The 22,510-nt window shown below is 35.9% G+C and overlaps 1 protein-coding gene across 1 annotated transcript; it reads left to right on the top strand.

Moving 5' to 3' along the window:
* The first annotated feature begins 873 nt into the window (after positions 1 to 873).
* cpb1 (carboxypeptidase B1 (tissue)) lies at positions 874 to 8,156 on the top strand. The gene is made up of 11 exons (XM_077244148.1): positions 874 to 1,018; positions 1,114 to 1,189; positions 2,428 to 2,552; positions 2,748 to 2,847; positions 2,940 to 3,041; positions 3,724 to 3,828; positions 3,909 to 4,019; positions 5,552 to 5,642; positions 6,083 to 6,285; positions 6,403 to 6,487; positions 7,830 to 8,156. Exons 1-11 carry the CDS (start codon positions 954 to 956, stop codon positions 8,015 to 8,017), a joined length of 1,251 nt encoding a protein of 416 aa, XP_077100263.1. The 5' UTR covers positions 874 to 953; the 3' UTR covers positions 8,018 to 8,156.
* Positions 8,157 to 22,510: the final 14,354 nt, after the last annotated feature.

The raw sequence follows: 22,510 nt of genomic DNA, 5'->3' as shown, positions 1-22,510 counted from the left end.
CTGTCTAGTTCGACTAACGTGTTGGTACATTTTTTTTCTCAAATTTTAAATGTTAACCCTGCAAGAAAAATAAATGTTAGTTATGGTTAATTAAAAAAATCCCTCGCACATATTACTAGGATATTGGCTGTACTAATACTTATAAAGCACATATTAATGCCTTATTCTGTATGACAATATTCTACGTCCCTTAATCCTACCCAATACCTAAACTTAACAACTACCTTACTAACTATTAGGAGTTTACTGAGGCACAAGTCGTAGTTAATAGTGAGAATCGGACCCTAATATAAAGTGTGACCGTGCAAAAAAAAAAAAAACGAATATAAAGGGACCATATTTCTTTACTGCAACTATAATGTTTCACTTTTTTGTGGATAAGAAAATTAGTTGATAACTGTTGTAAGGTATTTACTAATTCTATGAGATATGAATGTGAAAACCATACTGAACATAAAAACTTGTTTCACAATGTCTGTCGAATATTTTTGTTTGGCAATATACTTTTTGATGTTGTAACATTAGTGCATACAATTGTAGGAAATAATGTTTTTTTGTTTTTTTTGTGTTTTACCTCTATTTTTTTATGTGCACATTCCATGGACACTTTTATATTAATCTTCACATTCAAACAGCAGTACATTTTTGTTTGGGAACAGTTAAATACAATTAATATTATTATTTTTTAAAACGATGGTCTCCTGTTAAGGTTTTCTTCTCGTAGTGAACATTTAGGCGACAGCCTCTTAACAGGTTAATGATTGAAAGAGGTGCATTTGAAGCTGTTGTCACATCAAATCATACACAGCTAAAAATATCTTGAACAGCATGTGCAACAGGTGACTAATAATTGATACATATGAAGGCATTCTGGAGGTCAGTATTGGGCGGTCCTTGATGGCCTGACATTATAAAAAGAGATCTGTGTGTGGAGCAAAAAACACACAGGCAAAATGAAGATCCTTTTGCTCTTGGGATTGGTGGCTGTCGCTCTCTGTGAGCCAACCAGATTTGTGGGGTAAATTCATTTTTCTCTGTTGAACCAAAATAGATTACACTATGTGGAGCTAATATCCAAGATGATAAAGAATATCTCTCTCCACACTTTTCTAGCGATAAAGTCATCCGTCTGACACCTGCAAATGATGAACAAGTGACAATCATCAAGGAACTGGGACAAAAAGTCAAGGTAAAATGTACTCTTATTTATTACACAAAATATTGTTTATTTTAGTTCATTTATTCTTATTTTGCACAGAAGCCCTGAACAGCAAGATTAAAACAAATGTCTGTAAAAATTTAACCTTTTTGTCCATAAAAAAAAAAAATTCATGTGCCAACTTTGGCCACCAGGTGGCACTATCAGCAAGCATAAAATCTAATGCTTAAACAGTGAATTTCTTTTTCTGTTGATTTATTGTTGAATAATATAATTACAAGAACTGTAACTCAAAATTGTATGTAATGTTACAGTGTCTTCCAATACAGTAAATCTCTCAATGAAATTAATATACCTCAAGATACAAGTATAATAACATCAATATTTCCATTGATTAAGGTCATTAAACAATTAGAAATAACTCAAACATTAGATAGAAAAACATACATATATATGTTGGTAACGCTTTATTTTGATAGTCCACTTCAGACATTCTACTAACCAAGTAACTTTGCAACTACAAGTCAACTAAATCTCATTAGAGTATTAGCAGACTGTCTGCTTAATATCTGCTAACACTTTATTTTGATCGTCCCCTAACAGACATTCTAGTGACTATAAGTAATTTTGCAACTACATGTTAACTTATTCTACTAACACGAACCCTATACTAAAAATCTACTAATACTCTGACTGGTAGTTTACATGTACAGTAGTTTCAAAGTTACTTGTAGTTAGTAGAATGTCTAAAGTGGACCTTTGAATTAAAATGTAACCAGATTTAAAAAAAATGAAAATAAATTTAAGGAACAAACATGCTTCATTCATCTTGCGCTTCATGGCTTCTGGAATTTTGAAATCTACAGACTGTATAGAAATCTATTGATTGTTAAGTCCTCTATGGCCTTTTTGATACTACAGACGATAGCTAACCATTTTCACAAAACGGCAGCATGAATTTACTTAAGAGCATGCAGAATGATCCCAGATCCATGGATGTCGCAAGTACCCATTATGGTGAACTCAGGTTGATTGGGACACTTTTCCCCAGTCATCTCAATGGCAAAAAGTGTTCCAATCAACCTGAATTCACCCCTATACAATTTAAACAAAAATATCTGGACAATAAATGCCACATTAAACCAAGTATTACTGAGAAATGTGTAATGCAATGCACTTTCTGAGACATTGCTTGAAATCATGAATGATTTTTGTTATTTGGATTTCATCAAGGAACATTTTGAGTATGTGTACTGCTGTACCCTCAGGTGGATTTCTGGAGGCCTGACAGTCCTGACCTTGTGACGGTTGGCATGAAGGTTGACATTCATGTTCCTGCAGCCCAGCTTGACATGGTCTTCACCATTTTACAGCAGAGTGAAATGGAAGCTAAGTAAGTATTTGACAAACACGTAAGTTGCCTTAGACTTTGAAATGAACAACACAGCAAATGAGTAGCTTCATACGGTATACAATGACATGGTAGTCCAAAAGTACTATACTTCAAAGAAAGCCAAGGTAAATTTCCCCTCTCAAAATAAGGTAATTTTTGATATTCTTGGGACTGATTAGCTGGTGGTCTTTGCAGGGTCATGTTTGAAGATCTTCAGGAGGCCGTGGAGGATCAGATGGACAACAAGAGGGTGACGAAAGCCCATGACTACACAAAGTACAACAACTGGGCGACGGTATGACTGCCAGTGCACTCAAAATTCTCCTTAGACTTTTTTTCCCCTCCATTCCAGGTGTGTAATTTGTTTTGTTTTTTGCTCACGTTCAGATTAATGACTGGGCAATCTCCATCAGCTCTGCCAATTCTCACCTGATCAGCAGGCAGGTGATCGGGAACACTTATGAGGGACGCCCCATGCACCTTCTTACGGTAAAGTCCTAGATCACTTTACAAAACTCTGTTATACCCTTGTGAAAAACTAGTACACTTAACATAATTTTAAAAAGTAATACTTATTATGGAAATAATATACTTTCAGATAATACACATAAGTGTGAATTGAAAGTAATGTTTGCATTTTAATTGCATGCAAATGTATTATAAATATACCAAATGCAGTTGTTCAAATGGTGACCTTTAGAGTGCTTTTTTTTTACCCACTTAAGTAGGATTTAGATCGTATGTAGTTTCCATAGGTATTTTCATAGTAACTGGTTTCTGTCTAATGTATAGTAAATCAAAATAATACTTTAATGTCCTCTCTTGTGTCAAATTGTATGGCATATATTTCAATTTGTACACATTTGTAACAATGAAATTGCAATTTAGTACATTTAAAATAGCTTAACTATATCAAACGCAATACAGTTTAAACTATTATCGAGTTCTTTACATGTGATTATGTTTGTCAATGCATCCAAAAAAAGCACTTTTTAAGATTTAAAATGCACATTTGTTTACAATTAAGTGCACTTCTTTAAAATTAAGTCAGCACCTGATATATGACAATTTTGAGATTACCTGCATTGATTACAATATAAAACATTGTTAAACTCAATACTAAATATGGTTAGTTTTAACAATAAAAACACTTGACATTTTTCACTTCCAGATTGGGAAGAGGACAGGCTCTGCTAAGCCAGCTGTCTTCATGGACTGTGGCTTTCACGCCAGAGAATGGATCACTCATGCTTTCTGTCAGTGGTTCGTAAACGAGGTACAGGATAAACCATTTATTTTTGAATTAATATCTTTCAAGAGATCTGTGAATCTAAACTCAATTTTACTCATGGTCAGGCTGTGTCCACCTATGGAAGTGATCCCGAGATGACCAACCTTCTCGATAGAATGGACTTCTTGGTTCTGCCTGTCTTCAACATTGATGGCTATGAATACACCTGGTCCAATGTAGGTTCATAACATTTGTGTTACCAAAATATATTATTCATATTGTGCAGTAAATTGATATGCTTTGGCATTACAAGACAAAACTTACTGAATGTATGTCTCATGAATGAAAAATTATCATTAGAAGTATCATCAGTATTTCTTTAGCCAGCGTTAGCATTTCCGTTCTTCCTGTATTTACTACTTTCAGTGCTGATAGCAATATGGAGTTAGTCTTTTCACTAACCATTATTTTTCACTATCTATCAATCAACATGATCATCTCTTGAGTGTTATGTAAATTACACTAACAGTAGTCATTTTGAATGAATTCCCTTACCTCTACAACACAAAAGATACAACTCGGGAATCACTACTCAGGATTTTTTCCGCAATGATTCTCTCGATGTTTAGTGAAACACAGCGGATCGCGTTATTTTTTATTTTCTTTCTTTTCTTTTCAATGAAATGAATGTAGGACTATTACAATTGATATTTTAGTTTGATAATATTTTTTATTTGTAGGGGATTTTATGGTACTAAAATACATTTATGCAGTAGTTAGTTATAATCCATTTATGTAGGCTACTTTTTGCATAGATCTGAAAATTAAATTTCCCACTTAAACTTTCATGCTTTGGAACACATACTTAAGTTTGGTCTCTTTTAAAGACAACACTTGGCAGATTATTGCTGAAGGGAAAAAAGTGAAACGTCATCAAAACGTATTAAGCCAAGGCACTCGAGAATTTAAGTAAATATAGGAAGCCTTTATTTAGTCATGGCTTATAGGAAATTAAGGTCAGTTTACAGATAGATGTACACCGACACATTCAATTCTCAAATGCCTTGACTTGATACGTTTTTATGAGTCAAATTATCTCTACACCCAAAGAGTATCCCTAAAGTTGTGTTCCAAATGTGAGCATGATATATCCAAAATTAGCTTTCAGTAAGATTTTGTTTGGGCGCAGTAACAAAAGTTTGCATTAGATTAAATAATAATTTCCAATGTGGTCATTTTTAACAGCGAGTACAAGTGTGACTATTTTTCAGGACCATTTAACCTTTTTGAATCATGTCCATTATTTTTTTTTTTTGTGTGTGTGTGTGTGTGTGTGTGTGTGTGTGTGTGTGTGTGTGTGTGTGTGTGTGTGTGTGTGTGTGTTCACATAGCAAGTGCCAAATCCTTTAACAAGTTGCATACCATTCCAAAGAAGTAAAAAAAAGAAAAAGTAAAATTTTCGATCAAAAATGGCCAAACAGCACCAATGGGTAAAATTAGCAACAAGAACAAAACAAAAACAAAAACAAAAAAAATTACAGTAATGCACCTTTAAAAGCTTGTAGAAAAATATAAATTATCCATACTTCAATTGGTATTATTTCATTTCATATTTGTATTATTTAATTGTATTCCTTTCAATTAATTCTAAAATATGGGGGTTTAATAATTAAGAAACAGTGGGTGCATTGATTTAGGAGATGTGCTGTTATATATATAGAGTGAAAAATAATGATCTGATTTTTTTTTCTTCTTTTTGATCATATAGAACAGGATGTGGAGAAAGACTCGATCCAAGAACAGTGGCACCACCTGTATCGGTACTGACCCCAACAGAAACTTTAATGCTGGATGGTGCAGTGAGTACATGCTTCCTATTAAAGCTATTGTGATTAACTAATAGTATACTAGAAATCAAGTCAAGAGTCCACATGACATTGCTTAACAAGCCTAGTGGGCAAAGCTTCCTTGGTCTACCATTTTTACCACAAAGAACATGCAGGTTGACCACAAGCTAAAGGTTTGCTGGTGAAAAACAATGACCTGCACCAAAACCACACTGGTCTAAGATGGCTTGGGACGAGACAGAAATTAGTCCTAAAAAAAAGAGCAGACAAAAACCTGAAAAATATCTTGAAATAAAACATCTGAACAATGTCTTGATGCGTTGTAACCGTAGTACAAGCCAAATAATTGACTCGATTAAATTATCAGAAATAATGGGTGATCATTATTTTTCTAATTATTCCACGGCCGTTGTCAATTATTCCTTACACAAAGTATGCCGTTATCGTTCCAGCCACTGGAGCTTCCAGCAACCCTTGCAGTGAAACCTACTGTGGAAGCAGCCCAGAGTCTGAGATTGAGTCCAAGAATTTGGCCAACTTTATCCGCAGCAACAAGTCTATCATCAAGGCCTACCTTACTGTCCACTCATATTCCCAGCTGCTCCTCTTCCCCTATTCCTACAAATATGGCCTGGCTGCTGACCACTCAGAGCTGGTACCTGTTCATAAACACATACACACATGCGTTAAACACACTACAAAAAAGTCCATTTATATTTTCATTTAATGTGAGAATTTGATTGACTGACATGAGCCATTTCTTTCTTGGTAGCTGAGTGTGTCTCAGGGAGCGATTGCAGCTTTGCGCACCCTGTACGGAACCAAATACACAGCCGGCCCTGGTGCTACGACCATCTGTGAGTATAAAGAGTCCAAGATAAAAGCTCTGATTCAAAACCTATGAAGTGAGCTGCCTGCTTCCATCTAGGCATCTATCTAACACAAATGATATGAATGAATAATGGTCTAGGCATCTTCTAACTTGAAAGGAACCTCACAATTCACAGTTGATTCCAAAAGATGTTAGCTTGTTGCTAAGCTAACAATGCTAAGCTAGGATTTCCTATAGACTATTGGAGAAAATATGCTATGTTACCAACTATTATTTCCCTCTGATTTTAGGGAGAATGGGTAGGGTTAGGTTTAGGGGTAGGGAGATGTTAGGAGGATCAACAAAATATGTTGATCCACAAACATGTCTGTCCTGGCAAAATCACAGTGACCTGCTAACATGTTAGTGTTTGTGGCCTTTTAAAAATGTCATCCCTAGCTATAAGCATTATAAATACAAAGCACATACATATGAGATAAATAACTTGTAATGTAGCTATAAACTATATTGTAGCTATACCCAGCTCACTAGGTTTTGTAACAGGGAATTTCAGTGTTTTCAAAGAGATTGTAGTCATACTCGTAAAGTATTAATCTTTTAACCTCTAAAGTAACTTGAAACAGTGGTTCTTAAACTGTTCATACAAAGTACAATTTCAGATTAAATCAAACCATCCAGCTATATGTAGCATGAGTGCTCTATTTGCACATGCACTCCTAGTATAAACATAAGCTATGAGTAATATTAATTTCATGATACTAAAAATAAACAAGATATATATATATATATATATATATATATATATATATATTTCACTTATATATTATATTAATAATATATTATATTATCATATATTTTGTATGTTTTATAAATTTTTTTTATATTATTATGCCCATACATTATATAATAAATTATATTTTAAAAACTTACTTATGGCGTAGCCTTCAATCTGCGAGTGCTATGTACATGTACAGCTTGACCAGGAAAACATTGTTTCAGATCAGGAGCCATTTTGCAGGTAGTGAGGAGATTTTGGGGTTTCACTTTATTTTGATGGTCCCTTTCAACATTCTGTTGACTATTAGTAACGTTGCACTTACATGTCCACTAACTCTCATTAGATTATTAGTAGAGTATTAGTAGACTGGTAGGGTTAGAATAAGTTGACATGTAGTTGCAAAGTTACTTATTGTCAGTAGAGTGTCTCTGTTGGAGGAGCATCACAATAAAGAGTTAGCAGATATTAAGCAGACTGTCTATTGATACTCTAATGAGAGTTAGTTGACATGTAGTTGCAAAGTTACGTCAACTGAATGTTTAAAAGGTGACGTGCTGACGTGTGCTAAACATGAGCTTTGTCACTGCAGACCCAGCTGCTGGCGGCTCTGACGACTGGGCTTATGACCTGGGTGTGAAGTATTCATACACCTTTGAGCTGCGCGACGAAGGACGTTACGGGTTCCTGCTGCCCGAGTCCCAGATCAAGCCCACTTGTGAGGAGACCATGCTGGCTGTCAAATACATCGCTAGCTATGTGCTCAACAACCTGTACTGAGAGGGAACTGTCTGGTAGAAAGCCTTGTGAACACATCAGGGTTTGTTTCTTATCAAATGGAACGTGGCTGTGCATTCTGTGACATCAAATCATTACAAATCTCAAAACACCATGATCAGTAAAGCAATAAAACACAAAAGTCTGTTTGTTGAATAATACAAAGTATAATATGATGGGTACATTCATTAGATAGAAGCAATTAACAGCTATTTATACCATCCAAAATATACAGCATGCCGCCAAAGAGTATATAAATAACAGAAATAACTTATGTATATACATTTTTTTAGTGGATATTATGAAGTTAGTTCCCCTCAAGTTCTCTGTGGTCCAGAAGAAACAAAATTCAGAACTGCTGTATGAACATGATCCACTAACAACTCACATTTGGTCTTAATTTTGAACAATATACAATCATTGTGTTATAATGTAAAACCTAACAAACTTATTATTTTTCTTGAAATGTGTGTTTGTGCCATTGATCTATACTATATACAAATAATTGGGTTGTGCTAAAATTATCTAAAATAAATTAAACTTGGTTTGATATTATTATATAATGCAAATACATTTAAACATCTTGAGAGTGCAAGTATCTCTGGCTGTTTATACAGAATACTGTCATCCTGCTTCACTCATAACAATTCAATGCCACACTTTTTTCTAAATATGGTGACTGATAATCTGTTACACTGCATAAAATGAAAATGAAAAGTTGGATGTAAACACATCAAATGTAGGTGTACTCTATTGTACTCTGAGAGTGAATACTGAGGGGAGAACAGTGCGAGACAGATTCAGGATGTTTTTTTCTGAATACAAGTCTCACCACTTGATGTCTCTCTTTCACAACAATAATTTGAAGGCACAATTTTAAAACATAACACAGTATGTGAAGAATGTCCAAATTCACAGTACTCATAAAAGAGTAGGTAAAAAGTACCTGGATGACCTACTTTTTCAAGTGAGATTCTGAAGTGTACATATGATGGAAACATTACTGTCCCATGAGGCCACTGGAGAGGATTTGTGAATGGCAGTGAAGCGACGTAACTGACGCTGGTAGGTCACATGGTGAATGTAGGCCTAACGTCCAGATTACATTCATACTACACATTCATAGTAGAACGCCATTTTTTATCAGTCATGAAGTCAATACTTATTCAAAATAAGTACTTAATAGAGTTTGCGATTTTGGACGCAGTCATGCTTTTGTGCTCTTAAAGAGAGCAGTTTCCCAATACTATGAAGGCACCTGTTTATTGAAACTGGTTTAAGGATCCGCGGCCCTACTTAGGAAATGCGGTTTGGGGAATGGGACTATCTGGGAAGGGGACTGGGGAATTGGACTACTTACCATTTAATATGGTCAGAAAAAAAATCCCCTGGAAATCAATTTAAGAAGGCACGAACTGAGGCAGCTGGCCAGTTCTCATTATCGGGCAGCAACTATTATTGACCAACTGTTACCTTGATACAGATGCTCTTTCTCCATTGGGTGTACATATATCAGTTATAGGGTGGTTCTTCAACTACAGGCACTTTCGGCCTTGTGAACTTGAGGGGGAAAAAAGTGTTCAAATCAATATTGTCACAGCCTAACAGTTAAATATAACTATGATCCATTAAGAGAACGCACTAACATTATAAGACAAATTGGTGTTTTTTGACATATTTTCCGATCCACACTGAACAAATGTCATTTCCATCACATGTAAATATTTGATTATTATTTTAAAATATTATGATATAGATCATTTATTAACAGTGTAAGACTACTTCCACATATAGTATTACCAGTTTATACCTATATTGCAATTACCATAGATTTGTGGATTAAGTAAATTAATTGTCATGAGGCCCAAACACAAAATTTACATCCACCACAACCTGAAATCTAATATTGGATTGGTTAGATACATTTAAGAAAAATAACTACTTGTGTTATTACATTAAGTGGACCATTATCCCATAAACCCTGCAGAAGTTTTTAATGAGAGATTAGAATTGTGTATATATTTTTTAAAAAGTTATGAGGGGGTGGAAATGATTGGGTGTTGTGGAAATGACAATGAATGGACGTCCATGTAGAAAAACAGAAGACATTTATTAGAAAATTTCTGAAACAGACAATTCCATTTAACAAATCATGCATCTCATCAGTCGTTAGTTTGTTTGTTTCTGTTTTAGTTCTGTTTTGGTATAGGACTGAGATCTTTCTGCATTTGACTTCCGCGGCATCTTAAAAATAGATGAAAAGGCATTTCAACAAATATATATTTGAATAAATACATTAGCATTGTACATTTCAATAACTTAAATAAAATATACATATTTAGCCACACAATCTATGAATTGCACCTTGTAAGCATACGTATCATTTCCACCTCACCTTTGTCATTTCCACCCAAGAAGGAATGTGTTGGAAATGACAGTGGTGGAAATGACAATCCTGCAGTATTTTGTAAAAATAAATCCAAGCTAGTATTACAGATTAGCTATGAATTGGTAGCTAGCATTGCATGCATGCAAAATACATCTATTTATGTTAAAAAATCTATTTATTTACAAACTCAATTGATCTTACGCCATGTTTGGAAATGACATACAATACAAATATTTTCATTTCAAGCAATATTTACCTTGAGTTTTCTTCTCGGAGTTGGTGAAGAAATTAAAAATCTCCTCCATGTCAGACATGTGCTGTGATGTCATTGTTCATTTCCATAGAAACTACCCAAACAATCTTTCAAAAAAGCATTTTAAAAGGGACATTACAGCGTTGTGGTGGAAATGATGGCAATACTGTGGGACAACTACAATTTGTATATAAAATCACATTAATAGTTGTCTGACCTTAAATACCACAATTTTGTTTTGATTATTTTACTGATACTGTATACAGTCATATTAAAAAAAATAGATAAATACTTTTTTTACACTTCTTTTTCATTATTGAAGATCAGAAGTCTGGGTGTGGGAAAAGCACAAAACATCAATATTTGCATCTATAATGATGTTTAAAAAGGTGAATAAATCATCGTAGACTACCAGTAAAAAGTTTCTAAAGTACTTTCATTGTAAAGTTAACTATGAAAGTGTGACTTTTTCAAAATTAAATGTTTTTTTTATAAAATATGATCAAAGGACATGAAAGTGCCCATAGTCTAAGAATTGCCTATTTTCAGGTTTCACACTAAAATCCTTTTTACCGTGGGCCACATTTTGTCATTGGGCAAATATAATTTAAATGCACAGGTTTTGCAATATATACTCTGACGCCATCTAGTGGTCCTATCTGACCATTTCCTGAAATATCCATCCAGATCCAGCCAAGTACACCCGGTGTTAAAGGGGTCATAGGTCATAGACGGTGTGTGTGTGTGTGTGTGTGTGTGTGTGTGTGTGTGTGTGTGTGTGTGTGTGTGTGTGTGTGTGTGTGTGTGTGTGTGTGTGTGTGTGTGTGTGTGTGTGTGTAAAGGAATTCAATAATTTATGGATTAAAAGGGATTTATGGGAACAAAGAATGGCAAAAGAAGTCTATCTAATTGTAGTTATGTAGTAATCAATTTAAACTATTTGCAAACAATATTTTATTTTAAAATGTGCACACATTTACTATTCGTATTTCTAATATGACATGAATTACAACAATCATTAAAGCATATTTTCAATTCAATACTTGAATTGAATTGTCTTCTTTGATTTGATTGGCCATCTTGATCATTTTGATATTGACCAGCCATGTCTCAACAGACCACTCTGTTAGACCGCTGAGGCGGAGCAGCCTAAAAATGTAATCAAACATTTTCATAGCTCAGACAAAATCTCATAGCTGAGATCTCTTAACAGACAAAGCAATAGTGAGACATGGTAAAAAACATTGTTACTCACACTTGTGTGTTGTGACATTACTGTTGGATCCATGTCGGTACTGTATTAACTTTTATTTTCAGTCTCTCTAAAAAGCCTGTGTCGAACTATGACTTGTTTAAAAATGAATCTGACGTACAATGAAGTAAATAAATGCACAGTGTATTATCGATGTATGGAAGCTTGTTACCGCCACAGAATAAAAAATAAAAAAGGTAATTACAACTTTTTATTTCCTAATATAAAGTCGCAATTGCGAGTTTTAAAGTCATAATTGCGTGATATAAAGTTGCAATTGCGAGTAATAAAGTCATAATTACGTGATATAAAGTCAGAATTGCCTGTGATAAAGTCGCAATTATCTTTTAAAATGTTTTATTCTGTGGCGGAAACAAGCTTCCATACTGATGAGGAACTTTGCTAAAAATAAAGTTTACTTTATAAACTCCTCCCTTGCTTGCTTAATGTTAAGATCACAGGGAAGGCAATGCATTGATTGTTTTTTTCACAATTTGGCACTGCAAAACATCTTGTAATCATCAGAGGCATCTTTATTGTTTTGTTGCTGGAGTAATCCTGTGTTTGTTATCTATTTACTACTACCTGAATGTGCTTTTCGTGGGCGGGGCTAAAGAGACCATGATGTAGAAGTATGCTTTGATCTTCTTCGGCAGAGGCGGTCTTTCGGCTCGCTATGATGTCATACTGTGACATAGTCCGAAACTAGTGGTTTTGGGAGCTTGGTTTCTCTAAAAGCTGTTATTGGACTAACGTGGAAGTTTTGAGTTCTGAAATGTACAGAATATTTTATAGTACAATGACCTCCTATATGTCAAAAAATCAAGGACATTTTTGATTTATCAATTCTTTAAATAACTGATAACAGATATAAGGTATTTACCTCAAAAGTACAACAGGAGCAACATATTAGCTCAGAAACCAATTTTCTAACCAGAAATGTATATGGCTGATACTACAATATATTATATAGTAACCACCACAAGATGTCAGCCAGCTCAAACCCTCATACTGCATATTTAATTTCAGATAAAAACAGTAACTGAAACCATAAAAATATGAAATTAACATAAAAGTTGCAATTAGACTCAAGGAAAATTTGTGAAAACACAAGTCTTTATCATTAGTTAATACATTATCTAACCTGAACTAACAATGAGCAATACATTGTTAATATAGTTGTTCAGTTCAGTCCCTGCTCCAACACACCTGCCTGTGCTCTTCAATTCTGAATTCTGAGGACCCTGATTGGCTTGTTCAGGTGTGTTTAATTATGTTTGGATTTCAACTCTATTAAGAGTTTGGAATTCCTGCTGTAGAATGTAAATGTATGCAATACTAACCTCTGACCAGCAGGGGGCAAAATAAGCCAATACATAAATTACCGGTCTCCGTTGATTTTCAGTCAGCCATGTCTCAACACATTACTGATTATCCATTTCAGTTGCACCACATATGTATGCTTGTCATAACATTTAGAATAGATGCATTGCATTTTATGACTCATTTCTGCAGTGATTAATTCTGCTCTGACTTGCACCAGACTTCTGACACATTAACCAACCATTAACAGGTAGGCCTATGCTAGAACAGCACATGGATACCCGCAATTCTTGTCTGGGCCACCTATCTATTAGATATTTATGCTTTCTGGAGGAGCAGTGCCCACACAGAGTAGACTGTAGTAGCAGCTGACGCAAGACAGAGCAAAACTGTTCTGCAGATGCTAAGTTCACATGGAATAAAATAATATGTTCATGCTCCCCATTGTGTTTTTACGTATTAAAATATAGGATAAGGAACTAGCATTAGAAATACATGTAAACGCATTGAAAATATGTATTGGTTCAGGATCCAACACATTTCTGAGGGGGTTGAAATGTATCTTTTATGAAATCAGTTGTTTACATTGATCTCACCACATCAGCTAAAATTTTAAACTCTGCAACTCAACCTGCACCGTTTATGTTAGAATCATGAATGATTCCTCAAATTACTTTTCACACTGCATTTAAGGTTAAACCTCTCTTTTAACCCCGGGTAAAGGAACACACTTGTAATTTAGAAGCATTAGCCTACTTTTTACCCAGGGTTATGAACCCCTGCTCATTCTTACCTTTACAGTCTGAAAAGACCATTATTGAAAACTTGATAGCACAGTCAGTAGCCTTAGGCTACGTTTACATGACAACAGTGTAGCCTACTAAAAACGGAAAAGTTTTGCCTTTGTGTTGTTCATGTAGGCCTACAGATGTCAATGTTCTCGTTCAGACGAATTTGCGAACAAGTCTAAGGGTACGTTTACACTACAACGATAAGCTTAAAACAAAGTTTTTTATTTGCGTTTTCCATGTACAGACGACAACATTGTCAAAACGATAACCCATTCACACGGATCCGCGAAAAAGGGTGCTTCTCATTTCTTATTTGTGCATCCTCGTTTCCTTTCCTCGCTTCATTTCCTAGCGCCTCAGCTCCTCCCCCTGTAGGATGCGAGGGGAGGCTGCAAGGAAATGAGGATGGAGGAATCGAATGAAACCTTTTTTATACATTGGAATACTTGATCACTCGAGCGTCCCTTCACAGCGTCATCAGCAGCGTTCAAAGGATTTGCCCTTATGGTGTTGAAGTTTGTTTATTTAAGAAATTCATAATGAATAATAATAAAGCAAGATACCCTGTTGAACTATGTGAGATGCGTGGTTTATATAAACTGCAAGGGTAAAGTATAAATTCGAATTATTGTGACCGATGTGAAGGGGGAGGAGAATGTATACGTGCGTTACGTTTAGTCAATAAAACACTTCCGCATAGGATACACCTGTGTATCGTCGCTCATGACTCCTCTGAAAGCCTCCACACTCCTCGATCCTCGACTGCTCGCGGTGCAATTAGAGAATTGAGATGTCCTTCAAGATGGCTGTCCTTGATTGGTTTCTGGGTCATAGGATGGAGGACAGAGGAGCGAGGAGACGAGGAGGGATATTGAGAAGCACCCAAAGACTAAAAACACTGTATTCTGCTGCCAGGCCATTAGATGGCGATGAAACACTATAGACTGAACGTGTAAACGCATGTGCAGGACGTCATCTTCTTCAGAGATCCATTTTTTTCATTTCAAAAACGTAAATTTTTAGCCACCCAAAACGCTGTTGTCGTGTAAATGATCAGTCAAAATGCATATAGAGTTTTATGTGTTTAGTTGAAAATGGTGTCGTGTAAACTTGTAAATTATTGTGTAAATTATGCTGCCAGGCCAGTAGGCTAGTTGTTGATAACACTTTTGTAAAGAAAAACTGCGTGCCTATAGACTGAACACGTAATAATGCATGTCCATGATGTCACTGTTTTCACAAATTCATGATTTTGTAGTTTACACGGAGACGGTAATGGTATCGTTTTCAAAAACTGGCTCTTTGAAACCTGTTTTTAAAAGTTTGCGCTTTCAAGCCCCCAAAAACCCTGTTGTCGTGTGCATGAATGTCCAAAACACATAAAAGGTTTACCGTTTTTTCTTGAAAACGGTGTAGTGTAAACGGCCATTAATATTTGAGCTCTGCACCGCAAATAAGGACGTTAATCCAGGGTTTAGGAATGTAGAGTGTACAATGGCAGTTTATAAATAGCCATGATTAATTGTTAACCATGGGTAAATTGCAATGTGAAACATGACAAGATGACACAGGATTCCTTTTACCCAGGGTTTAGAATGACCCAGGTTTTAGAATGACCCAGGTTTAAGTGTTTCACATGTGAAAAGCCAAAAATTGTGTGGCTTGTTGAAAAGAGGTTTGCTATTACTTTCGTAAGATACTGTATCAGGTTAAATGGACTTTCTCTTTTTTTTCAGGGCTGGTGGTTTCTAATATACTCCTGATTAGTGAATAAACCAGGGCTAAATAATCTTTACATAAGAAGTTGGCTGCTTTTGTTGGCCTGTGAATGCAGCCCTCAGTGGTTTGTGAGGTCAAAACTGTTTATAAACCTTGGATCCACTCAGCGGTATTCATTCCACCATTGTTTACCCTTTTAATTCCCAGCGAACTCTGTAATAATTTAGACTATGTACATGATATAAAAGACAGTAAAGGAGAGGAAAAGAAAAATATATTCACAACCCAACCTTTTTTTTTTCCCTTGTTATTTTCGCAGACGACATGTTGTTCACAGGGATCTGCGAAACCTATTAAAAACGATATATTCTGCTGCCAGGCCAGTAGTTGGTGGAGTCAGTTTGTAAAGAAACATGCCTATATGGGCATGATGTCAACGTTTTTACAAATTCTCGTTTTTGTAGTTTACACAGAGACAATATTGTTTTTAAAAACTTGCACGTTTTCAGGCCCCCCGAACACTGTTGCCGTGTAAAATAGCTTTCTGTTTATATCTGATAACGGTGTCATGTAAACGGTGCCTTAGTTCCTTCAGTTTATTGTTCAGTATCGTTAACGTTTGATGAGTCGATTCCCTGTGTTTGAAGTCTCTTTGTGTCAACATTCTGGATCATTCTGTTTGTGTGTTGGATTTAACCATGACAATTTTATTTTATTTTGAAGCAACAAAATATAAATAACTTCTAAAATGGCTCATCCAGGCATATTAATATTCTATTAATGTTCTGAGTCTTTTGTTTTTAATGTTATGCAATAGATCATTTGTTTTGGGTTTATTTAAATGCATTTTTTTAAGAATAAAAGGCATTTTGTCAAGTACTATATTTCAATCATTGCATTACCAAATATAACCATGGTCAAATGTTAAAGCATAAACATTTTTCAGCAAAAAATAACTATAAATATAAAATATAAATATAATGATGTACAATTTTGATCATACCACCCAATCCAATAAGCCATTGCTAATTACCCAAAATATTTAATTAATAATCATGAAAAGCACATTCCAGTTCTGTGGAAATTTCATGTGGGCCGGGCTGTAGCCGTTTTTCCTACAATAAGCTTCTGCACAGCAACATGCTCCTTTTCCAGGATACTCTCTCTCTCTCTCTTTCTTTCTCTACCAACCCCCCTCAGTCTCTCCCCACTCTCCTCCAGCAGCTCAATGGGCAATGACAGCTATTACGGGCCTCATTAGTGTGTTACAGTGGCAGAGAGGTTCAGCGGAGGGGGCCAGGGCCAACGTCAGCTCCCCAGCTGTCAGGACCCGAGACATGGGGAATAAAGCTCACCTCTTCCCAGCACCACTTCATCAGAGCTCCAAACAGTGGGCCAGGCTTCCTCCTAGCTAATGAGAACGTGCAGGAAAGTTGATTTCATACATTTTGGGCCCAGTGTAGGGGGGAAAACATTGCTGAGGCCGACACGGAGCAACAAAACATAATCTAGAAAAGCAGCTGAAAAAAGATGCCTGACAAATTTAAAATCCATTCCAGTCTATTATTTATATCTTGCTCTCACCTTGACTAATGCACTTATTTATTCGTCTTGAAGCTTCTACTCTAAGAAAAAAATTTTCAGTGTTGTGTCCAATAAACCTGGTTTGGATGGTTTGAATCCTTGACGCTTTGGAACAGGCAAACGTGGCACAAACATTTCATTGTACAAGGGATAATCCATTCTTACCTCACTAACAGTACAGCTGTTACTGGCTAATGAAATCACACTGAACACAGCACACTTAATTGCCTTCTGTTAACTGTTGACAGACTGCGCATGACCCATTTCTGAACTTTTTATAACACCAGATATTGTAACATAAAAGACTGTTCCAGGTTCAATACAATTGGCAATAAGCAAAAAATGATAAAGATAAGGAAATATCTTGATAAAAATTAATGAATTATTAATTCATGAATATTATTACGTTTTTGGGAAGTAGCACCTCATGACTTTTTACAACCTGAACTTACCTTGCCTTGTCATAAAAATATTAATATTATATATATATATATATATATGTATGCATTTTTTATATTTTTAATAAATCAATAGTTTCGGGACAAAATGAATAAATAAAACAAGTTAAAGTGTGACAAACAAGTTAAACACTTCCAAATAAAGTGCAGAGTGCAATGTAATGATTACCATTGCTGTGTGCCAATTCGCCTACTTATATTCACCTACTTTTGTGAAGACGGAATAACAGAATAGCAAGGAAGCTTTGGGACATATCACATCATAATTTTGCTCTGTCACATAGTTATGTGCAATATACTGTTTTGCAGAAAAAAACAAGTAGCATGTTTGATCAGAATGCATCGGTTTTGCTATTGTGCTATTTTGTCTTTATTTAAGTTCACCATGTTGTTGCAGATGGAAAATAACACATGTTACATTGAATCAGGTTAGATATTGGTTTTATCAATAACTCAAATCCATTTTAGGGCATCTCACCAACAGTCTCACTCATCTAGGCCATGCTTGTAGTTCTTTGTAATAATGTTTTTAGTTCTGAACCGAATCGCTTTCTAAAGTGCAATGGGTTTTGGGCATCTTTAGGCCCTGTCCTAAAGGGCACACACTTTATGTCCACTTGCGCTCCTGTGGACTTACAATGCCCGCCGCGTGGGCGTCACGCCAACTTTTTGGGACTTTAGCTTATTCACTGTATCCCCCAGAGTTGGTGTAGATAAGTCCATACATACCTTTTCATCTCCGTGCGTGCTGTAACTCTGTCTGACACACACACCGCTAGCCTAGCTTAGCACAAAGACTGGAAGTAAATGGCTCCAGCTAGCATACTGCTCCCAATAAGTGACTAAATAACGCCAACATTTTCCTATTTATAGTTGTGATTAGGTGAACCACTGCTACTTGGGCGGAGTGATTAGCGCAACACTCTCTGTGAACTCTCTGCTCCTCACCACGGGGCTTCTCAGGTGATGCGAGCAAATCACTCCGCCCAAGTAGAAGTGCTTCGCCTTCTGAGAATATAGTTCCCAGTATGTATACGGTTAAAAGATGGCTGTGTCTCATATGACCTTGTTATTTGTACACACTGTAACTATACAAATCACAACATATAAATAGAAAAATGATGGCGTTATTTTGTCACTTATTGGGAGCAGTATGCTAGCTGGAGCCAATTACTTCCAGTCTTTGTGATAAGCTAGGCTAGCGGTGGGTGTGTCAGACAGAGTTACAGTACACACGGAGATGAAAAGGGTATGAATAGACTTATAACTTTGGAGGATACAGTGAATAAGCTAAAGTCCCAAAAATACCTTTTCTAGCGCTGTTCCTTTAAGACCACAAGAGGTGTCCCATAGGGTGTCCCATTTGTTATTTTAGGTTTCAGAAGGGTGTCCGCAAGCCTGTGAGCTCTGCAGCAGACTTAAAGTAGATCATCCAAGGACTTTTGGCATTCACTTTTCAACAATATATGGGGCACACTAATGTTGCCTTTACATGCTATCAGAATTATCGTAGATACGAGTTTCCAAGTTAAAATGTATACATCGATGCCCTCTCAAGTCGTTTTTACCAATGGGAAGTTCGGGGATAAATTTGATACCCAAGTTCCCAATATGGACGGACCACAAACTCTAAACATGGTGGAGGGGAGAATGATTGTTGCCCTTACAGTGACAGATATGCATCATTAGTTTTTCCACAACAGCTACATTAAAGTCATTAAAGTAGTGCATATTTGCATGTAATTGTTCAAAGCATAGTGTGTTTTATATACAGCGAAAATTGCCTGTATTTGACCGAAATTCCAGACTTTATCTAGATTGCGCGGTGAATGTTTATATTGTTGTCAATGAATGGGACGCTCAATATCATTTTGGGTTTATTAAGATTTTTCCAATAAATAGGCAAGAATTAACCCTCTGAGGCGATAGTCTCGCTTTTTTCTTATCAGTGCAAAAGAAACTCAAAATACTCTGTTGATTTTGATCTTACATATTAAGTGTTGTACATCATTAGATCCTGATAAGTGTCTATTTTTTTGTGGATACTCACAATAAAAACAAAGTGTTGTGCTTTTAGTCAAATAAAGAAAAATAAACATGATGCTAGGTTTGCCTTCTCTCTGTCAGTTAAGTCCATTCTGAAACGCGTCCGAAAATTAACTGTAATTCCCCGAATACTTGTCATACAGGCACGAGTGTTTTTCCATAATGAAGCTTGAACTCTCTTCTTTTAAATGAATTAATTTATATAAAAAAACTAATATTCTCAGTTTATGTAATCTGTATGAAAAGAGGGAGATGTCAGTCTTTTTCTTTCCAGCTCATTATACCTGATTCCCCGTTAATGTGCCACGCCCACGGAGAGCGCGCGATATTCAAACGCAAATGATCTAAGGCAAGCCATGCAAACATGCCAACGCCCACCAGCTGGATTATAAAACACATCATGTTTAGGAAGTATCTTACTACCGCTGTGTACACAGCGTATCCCTACGCTGTGAGGAATAATAGTATCTAATAACCCTTGAAAATGTACCAGAAGTGCTGGTAGTTTCATTTCGAGGAGCAACGGATCCAGCTGATGTAGTAAGTCATTTATTCTTAAGTGCTTTGTTCTAATCGCTATATTGAATAGTGTCTGACTGTAAACTGCAAAAAGTTGTAAACTGTAAACTGTTTAAATAGGAATTGCGTGTCTGTGTGTAGGCTAAATGATGAATGAACGGCACAGGCGCGCGCGCTTTGTTTACTACAGTTATACAGCGCGTGTCTGTGCCGTTCATTCACTCTCGCACCTACATTAGTAAACGTTATGTTTACATGAACACATCCAAACTATATTGCTATAGCCTACTAAGATTAGTAAAAATATACTGAAATATGTTGAAATAAAATGTCTGTATAAGCAACAAACTGCAAATTCACATGTACATGCTAATATATCATAAACAATATGTTACAGACTAAATATGAATGTTTAGACAAGATTTTGTGATTAGTTTAGGATAGATTATAAAGTTTTGACTGTAAAAAAGACTACTGTAACATTAAATAGGTACGCTTTTGTTCACCAATTTCTGCTCATAGTTAAATATACTATAGCATGATGTTTTGTCAAAAATAAAGTAGGTATATTGAATTATCAACTAAGATGTTATTATAGTGTTTGTTCCAATATTCAAACTAATGAATCCTTACCTTTTTTGAAAAGTATGATAAAATGTATACCTTTTACAAAGACACTTGAAACTGGAAATATTGTTAAAAAAGTTAATTATTGTTGTAATTGTAACCTATTTGTAATTTTTTACAATTTCTAATTGTAAAATATGTATATATAGATAATTTATTTTGTCCTTGCATTCTTTGGGACCCTGTGACACACCTGTGTGAAAGGCTAATTAATATGCAGCTCATTATGTATGTGGCACATTATCCGGCCTTTGTCTTCTCAGGTGTGAAAACGCCTCCACGCATATTGCCTTTCCAAACAAAGGTTTCTTATAAAATTTAAATCAATGTATTTTTTTGTGTAAATAATTAGGCAGGATGATTTTCAGATCATTTTGAAGCAAAAATTCTAGGCAACAACACTCATTAGTCAAAAGTCTTGTGGACACATATTTAGTATGTGTTTTGTGGCCTTATTTCAGACACTTTAAGTTTTAGTTTTTTCAATAACCACGCATAAACAATATTCTCTCAAAAATACAAACATGTACATACATGTTGCGCACATATTACGATAGCCCCGTTTGTGCTATATAGAGTGGATTTACACCTTTGCCATTAACATGTTTATAAATAAATGAAAAAATCACAAATGTCAGAGCATGTCAGAACACCTCAAGGACCCCAAAAACCCCTTAGACCTCAGAGGGTTAACCTGGTGTCCTCCATAATTCATGTTCTTTCCGACAGCAAAAAGCACTTGAATGTTTAGTCAGGCAGGTAAGAATGATAAAACAAACAAACTTTGTAAAGCACCACAATGTTTACACTTTTCAGGATCTCAGTCTGCAAATTTATTTTTAAGGTTTATTTACACTTGCCTCTGCTTATTTAAGCTTGGTTAGGAGAAAGTAATGAAATAATTACCCACAGCATCTTTAAAAACTAGTAATCTATAGATTATAGAATTGGCATGAGCCCTCGAGTCAAGGCTAAGGAGGCAAGGAACGACTTCATCATGGCAGAGAGAATTCCCCCTCGCCCCCACTTCCCCACTTCCATCTGCTGACGTTTCTGTTTGAAAGTTTGACGGATGGGGCTCGTCGATGTTTTTCAGTTATAAGCGGAGCTCTCTGTTGGGCTGTATTTCAGAACTCACTACGGTTGAGTCGCAGCACGGATTTAAGAAGAATGAGACTATTTCCTCTCTGGAAAAATGCCAGAGCCATCCATCAGGGGGAAACTTTTCCACAAGAAGACAATTCACAAGTTGTACTCCTTTCTTGTTTCTTGTCTTTTCTTGTTCCTTCTCTCTTCCCTATGTTAAAGTCAAACTTACCATACACTAAACGCATTCGCTGTGACAGGTCTTTGGCACGACGAGAGGTTGCAGGAGCACGTGAAGTGTCTGCGTGCATGTGTGTGTCAGTGTGTATTTAGAGTCCTCTCATCAGGGAGGGTGAGAGATGTTGATATAACTCAAAGCCATGGCCAAGCATGAGTATCTGCTAACTGTATTAAGTGGAGCTTCCAAAGGCTCCATCCCCCTCCATGCG

Source organism: Siphateles boraxobius, unplaced genomic scaffold (genome assembly GCF_051911475.1).
Source record: "Siphateles boraxobius isolate OS27281-9 unplaced genomic scaffold, OSU_SipBor_1 26, whole genome shotgun sequence".
In the NCBI taxonomy this organism is placed as follows: domain Eukaryota; kingdom Metazoa; phylum Chordata; class Actinopteri; order Cypriniformes; family Leuciscidae; genus Siphateles; species Siphateles boraxobius.
The sequence above is the reverse complement of the archived record's forward strand: the minus strand, read 5'-3'. Positions and strand labels throughout refer to the sequence as shown.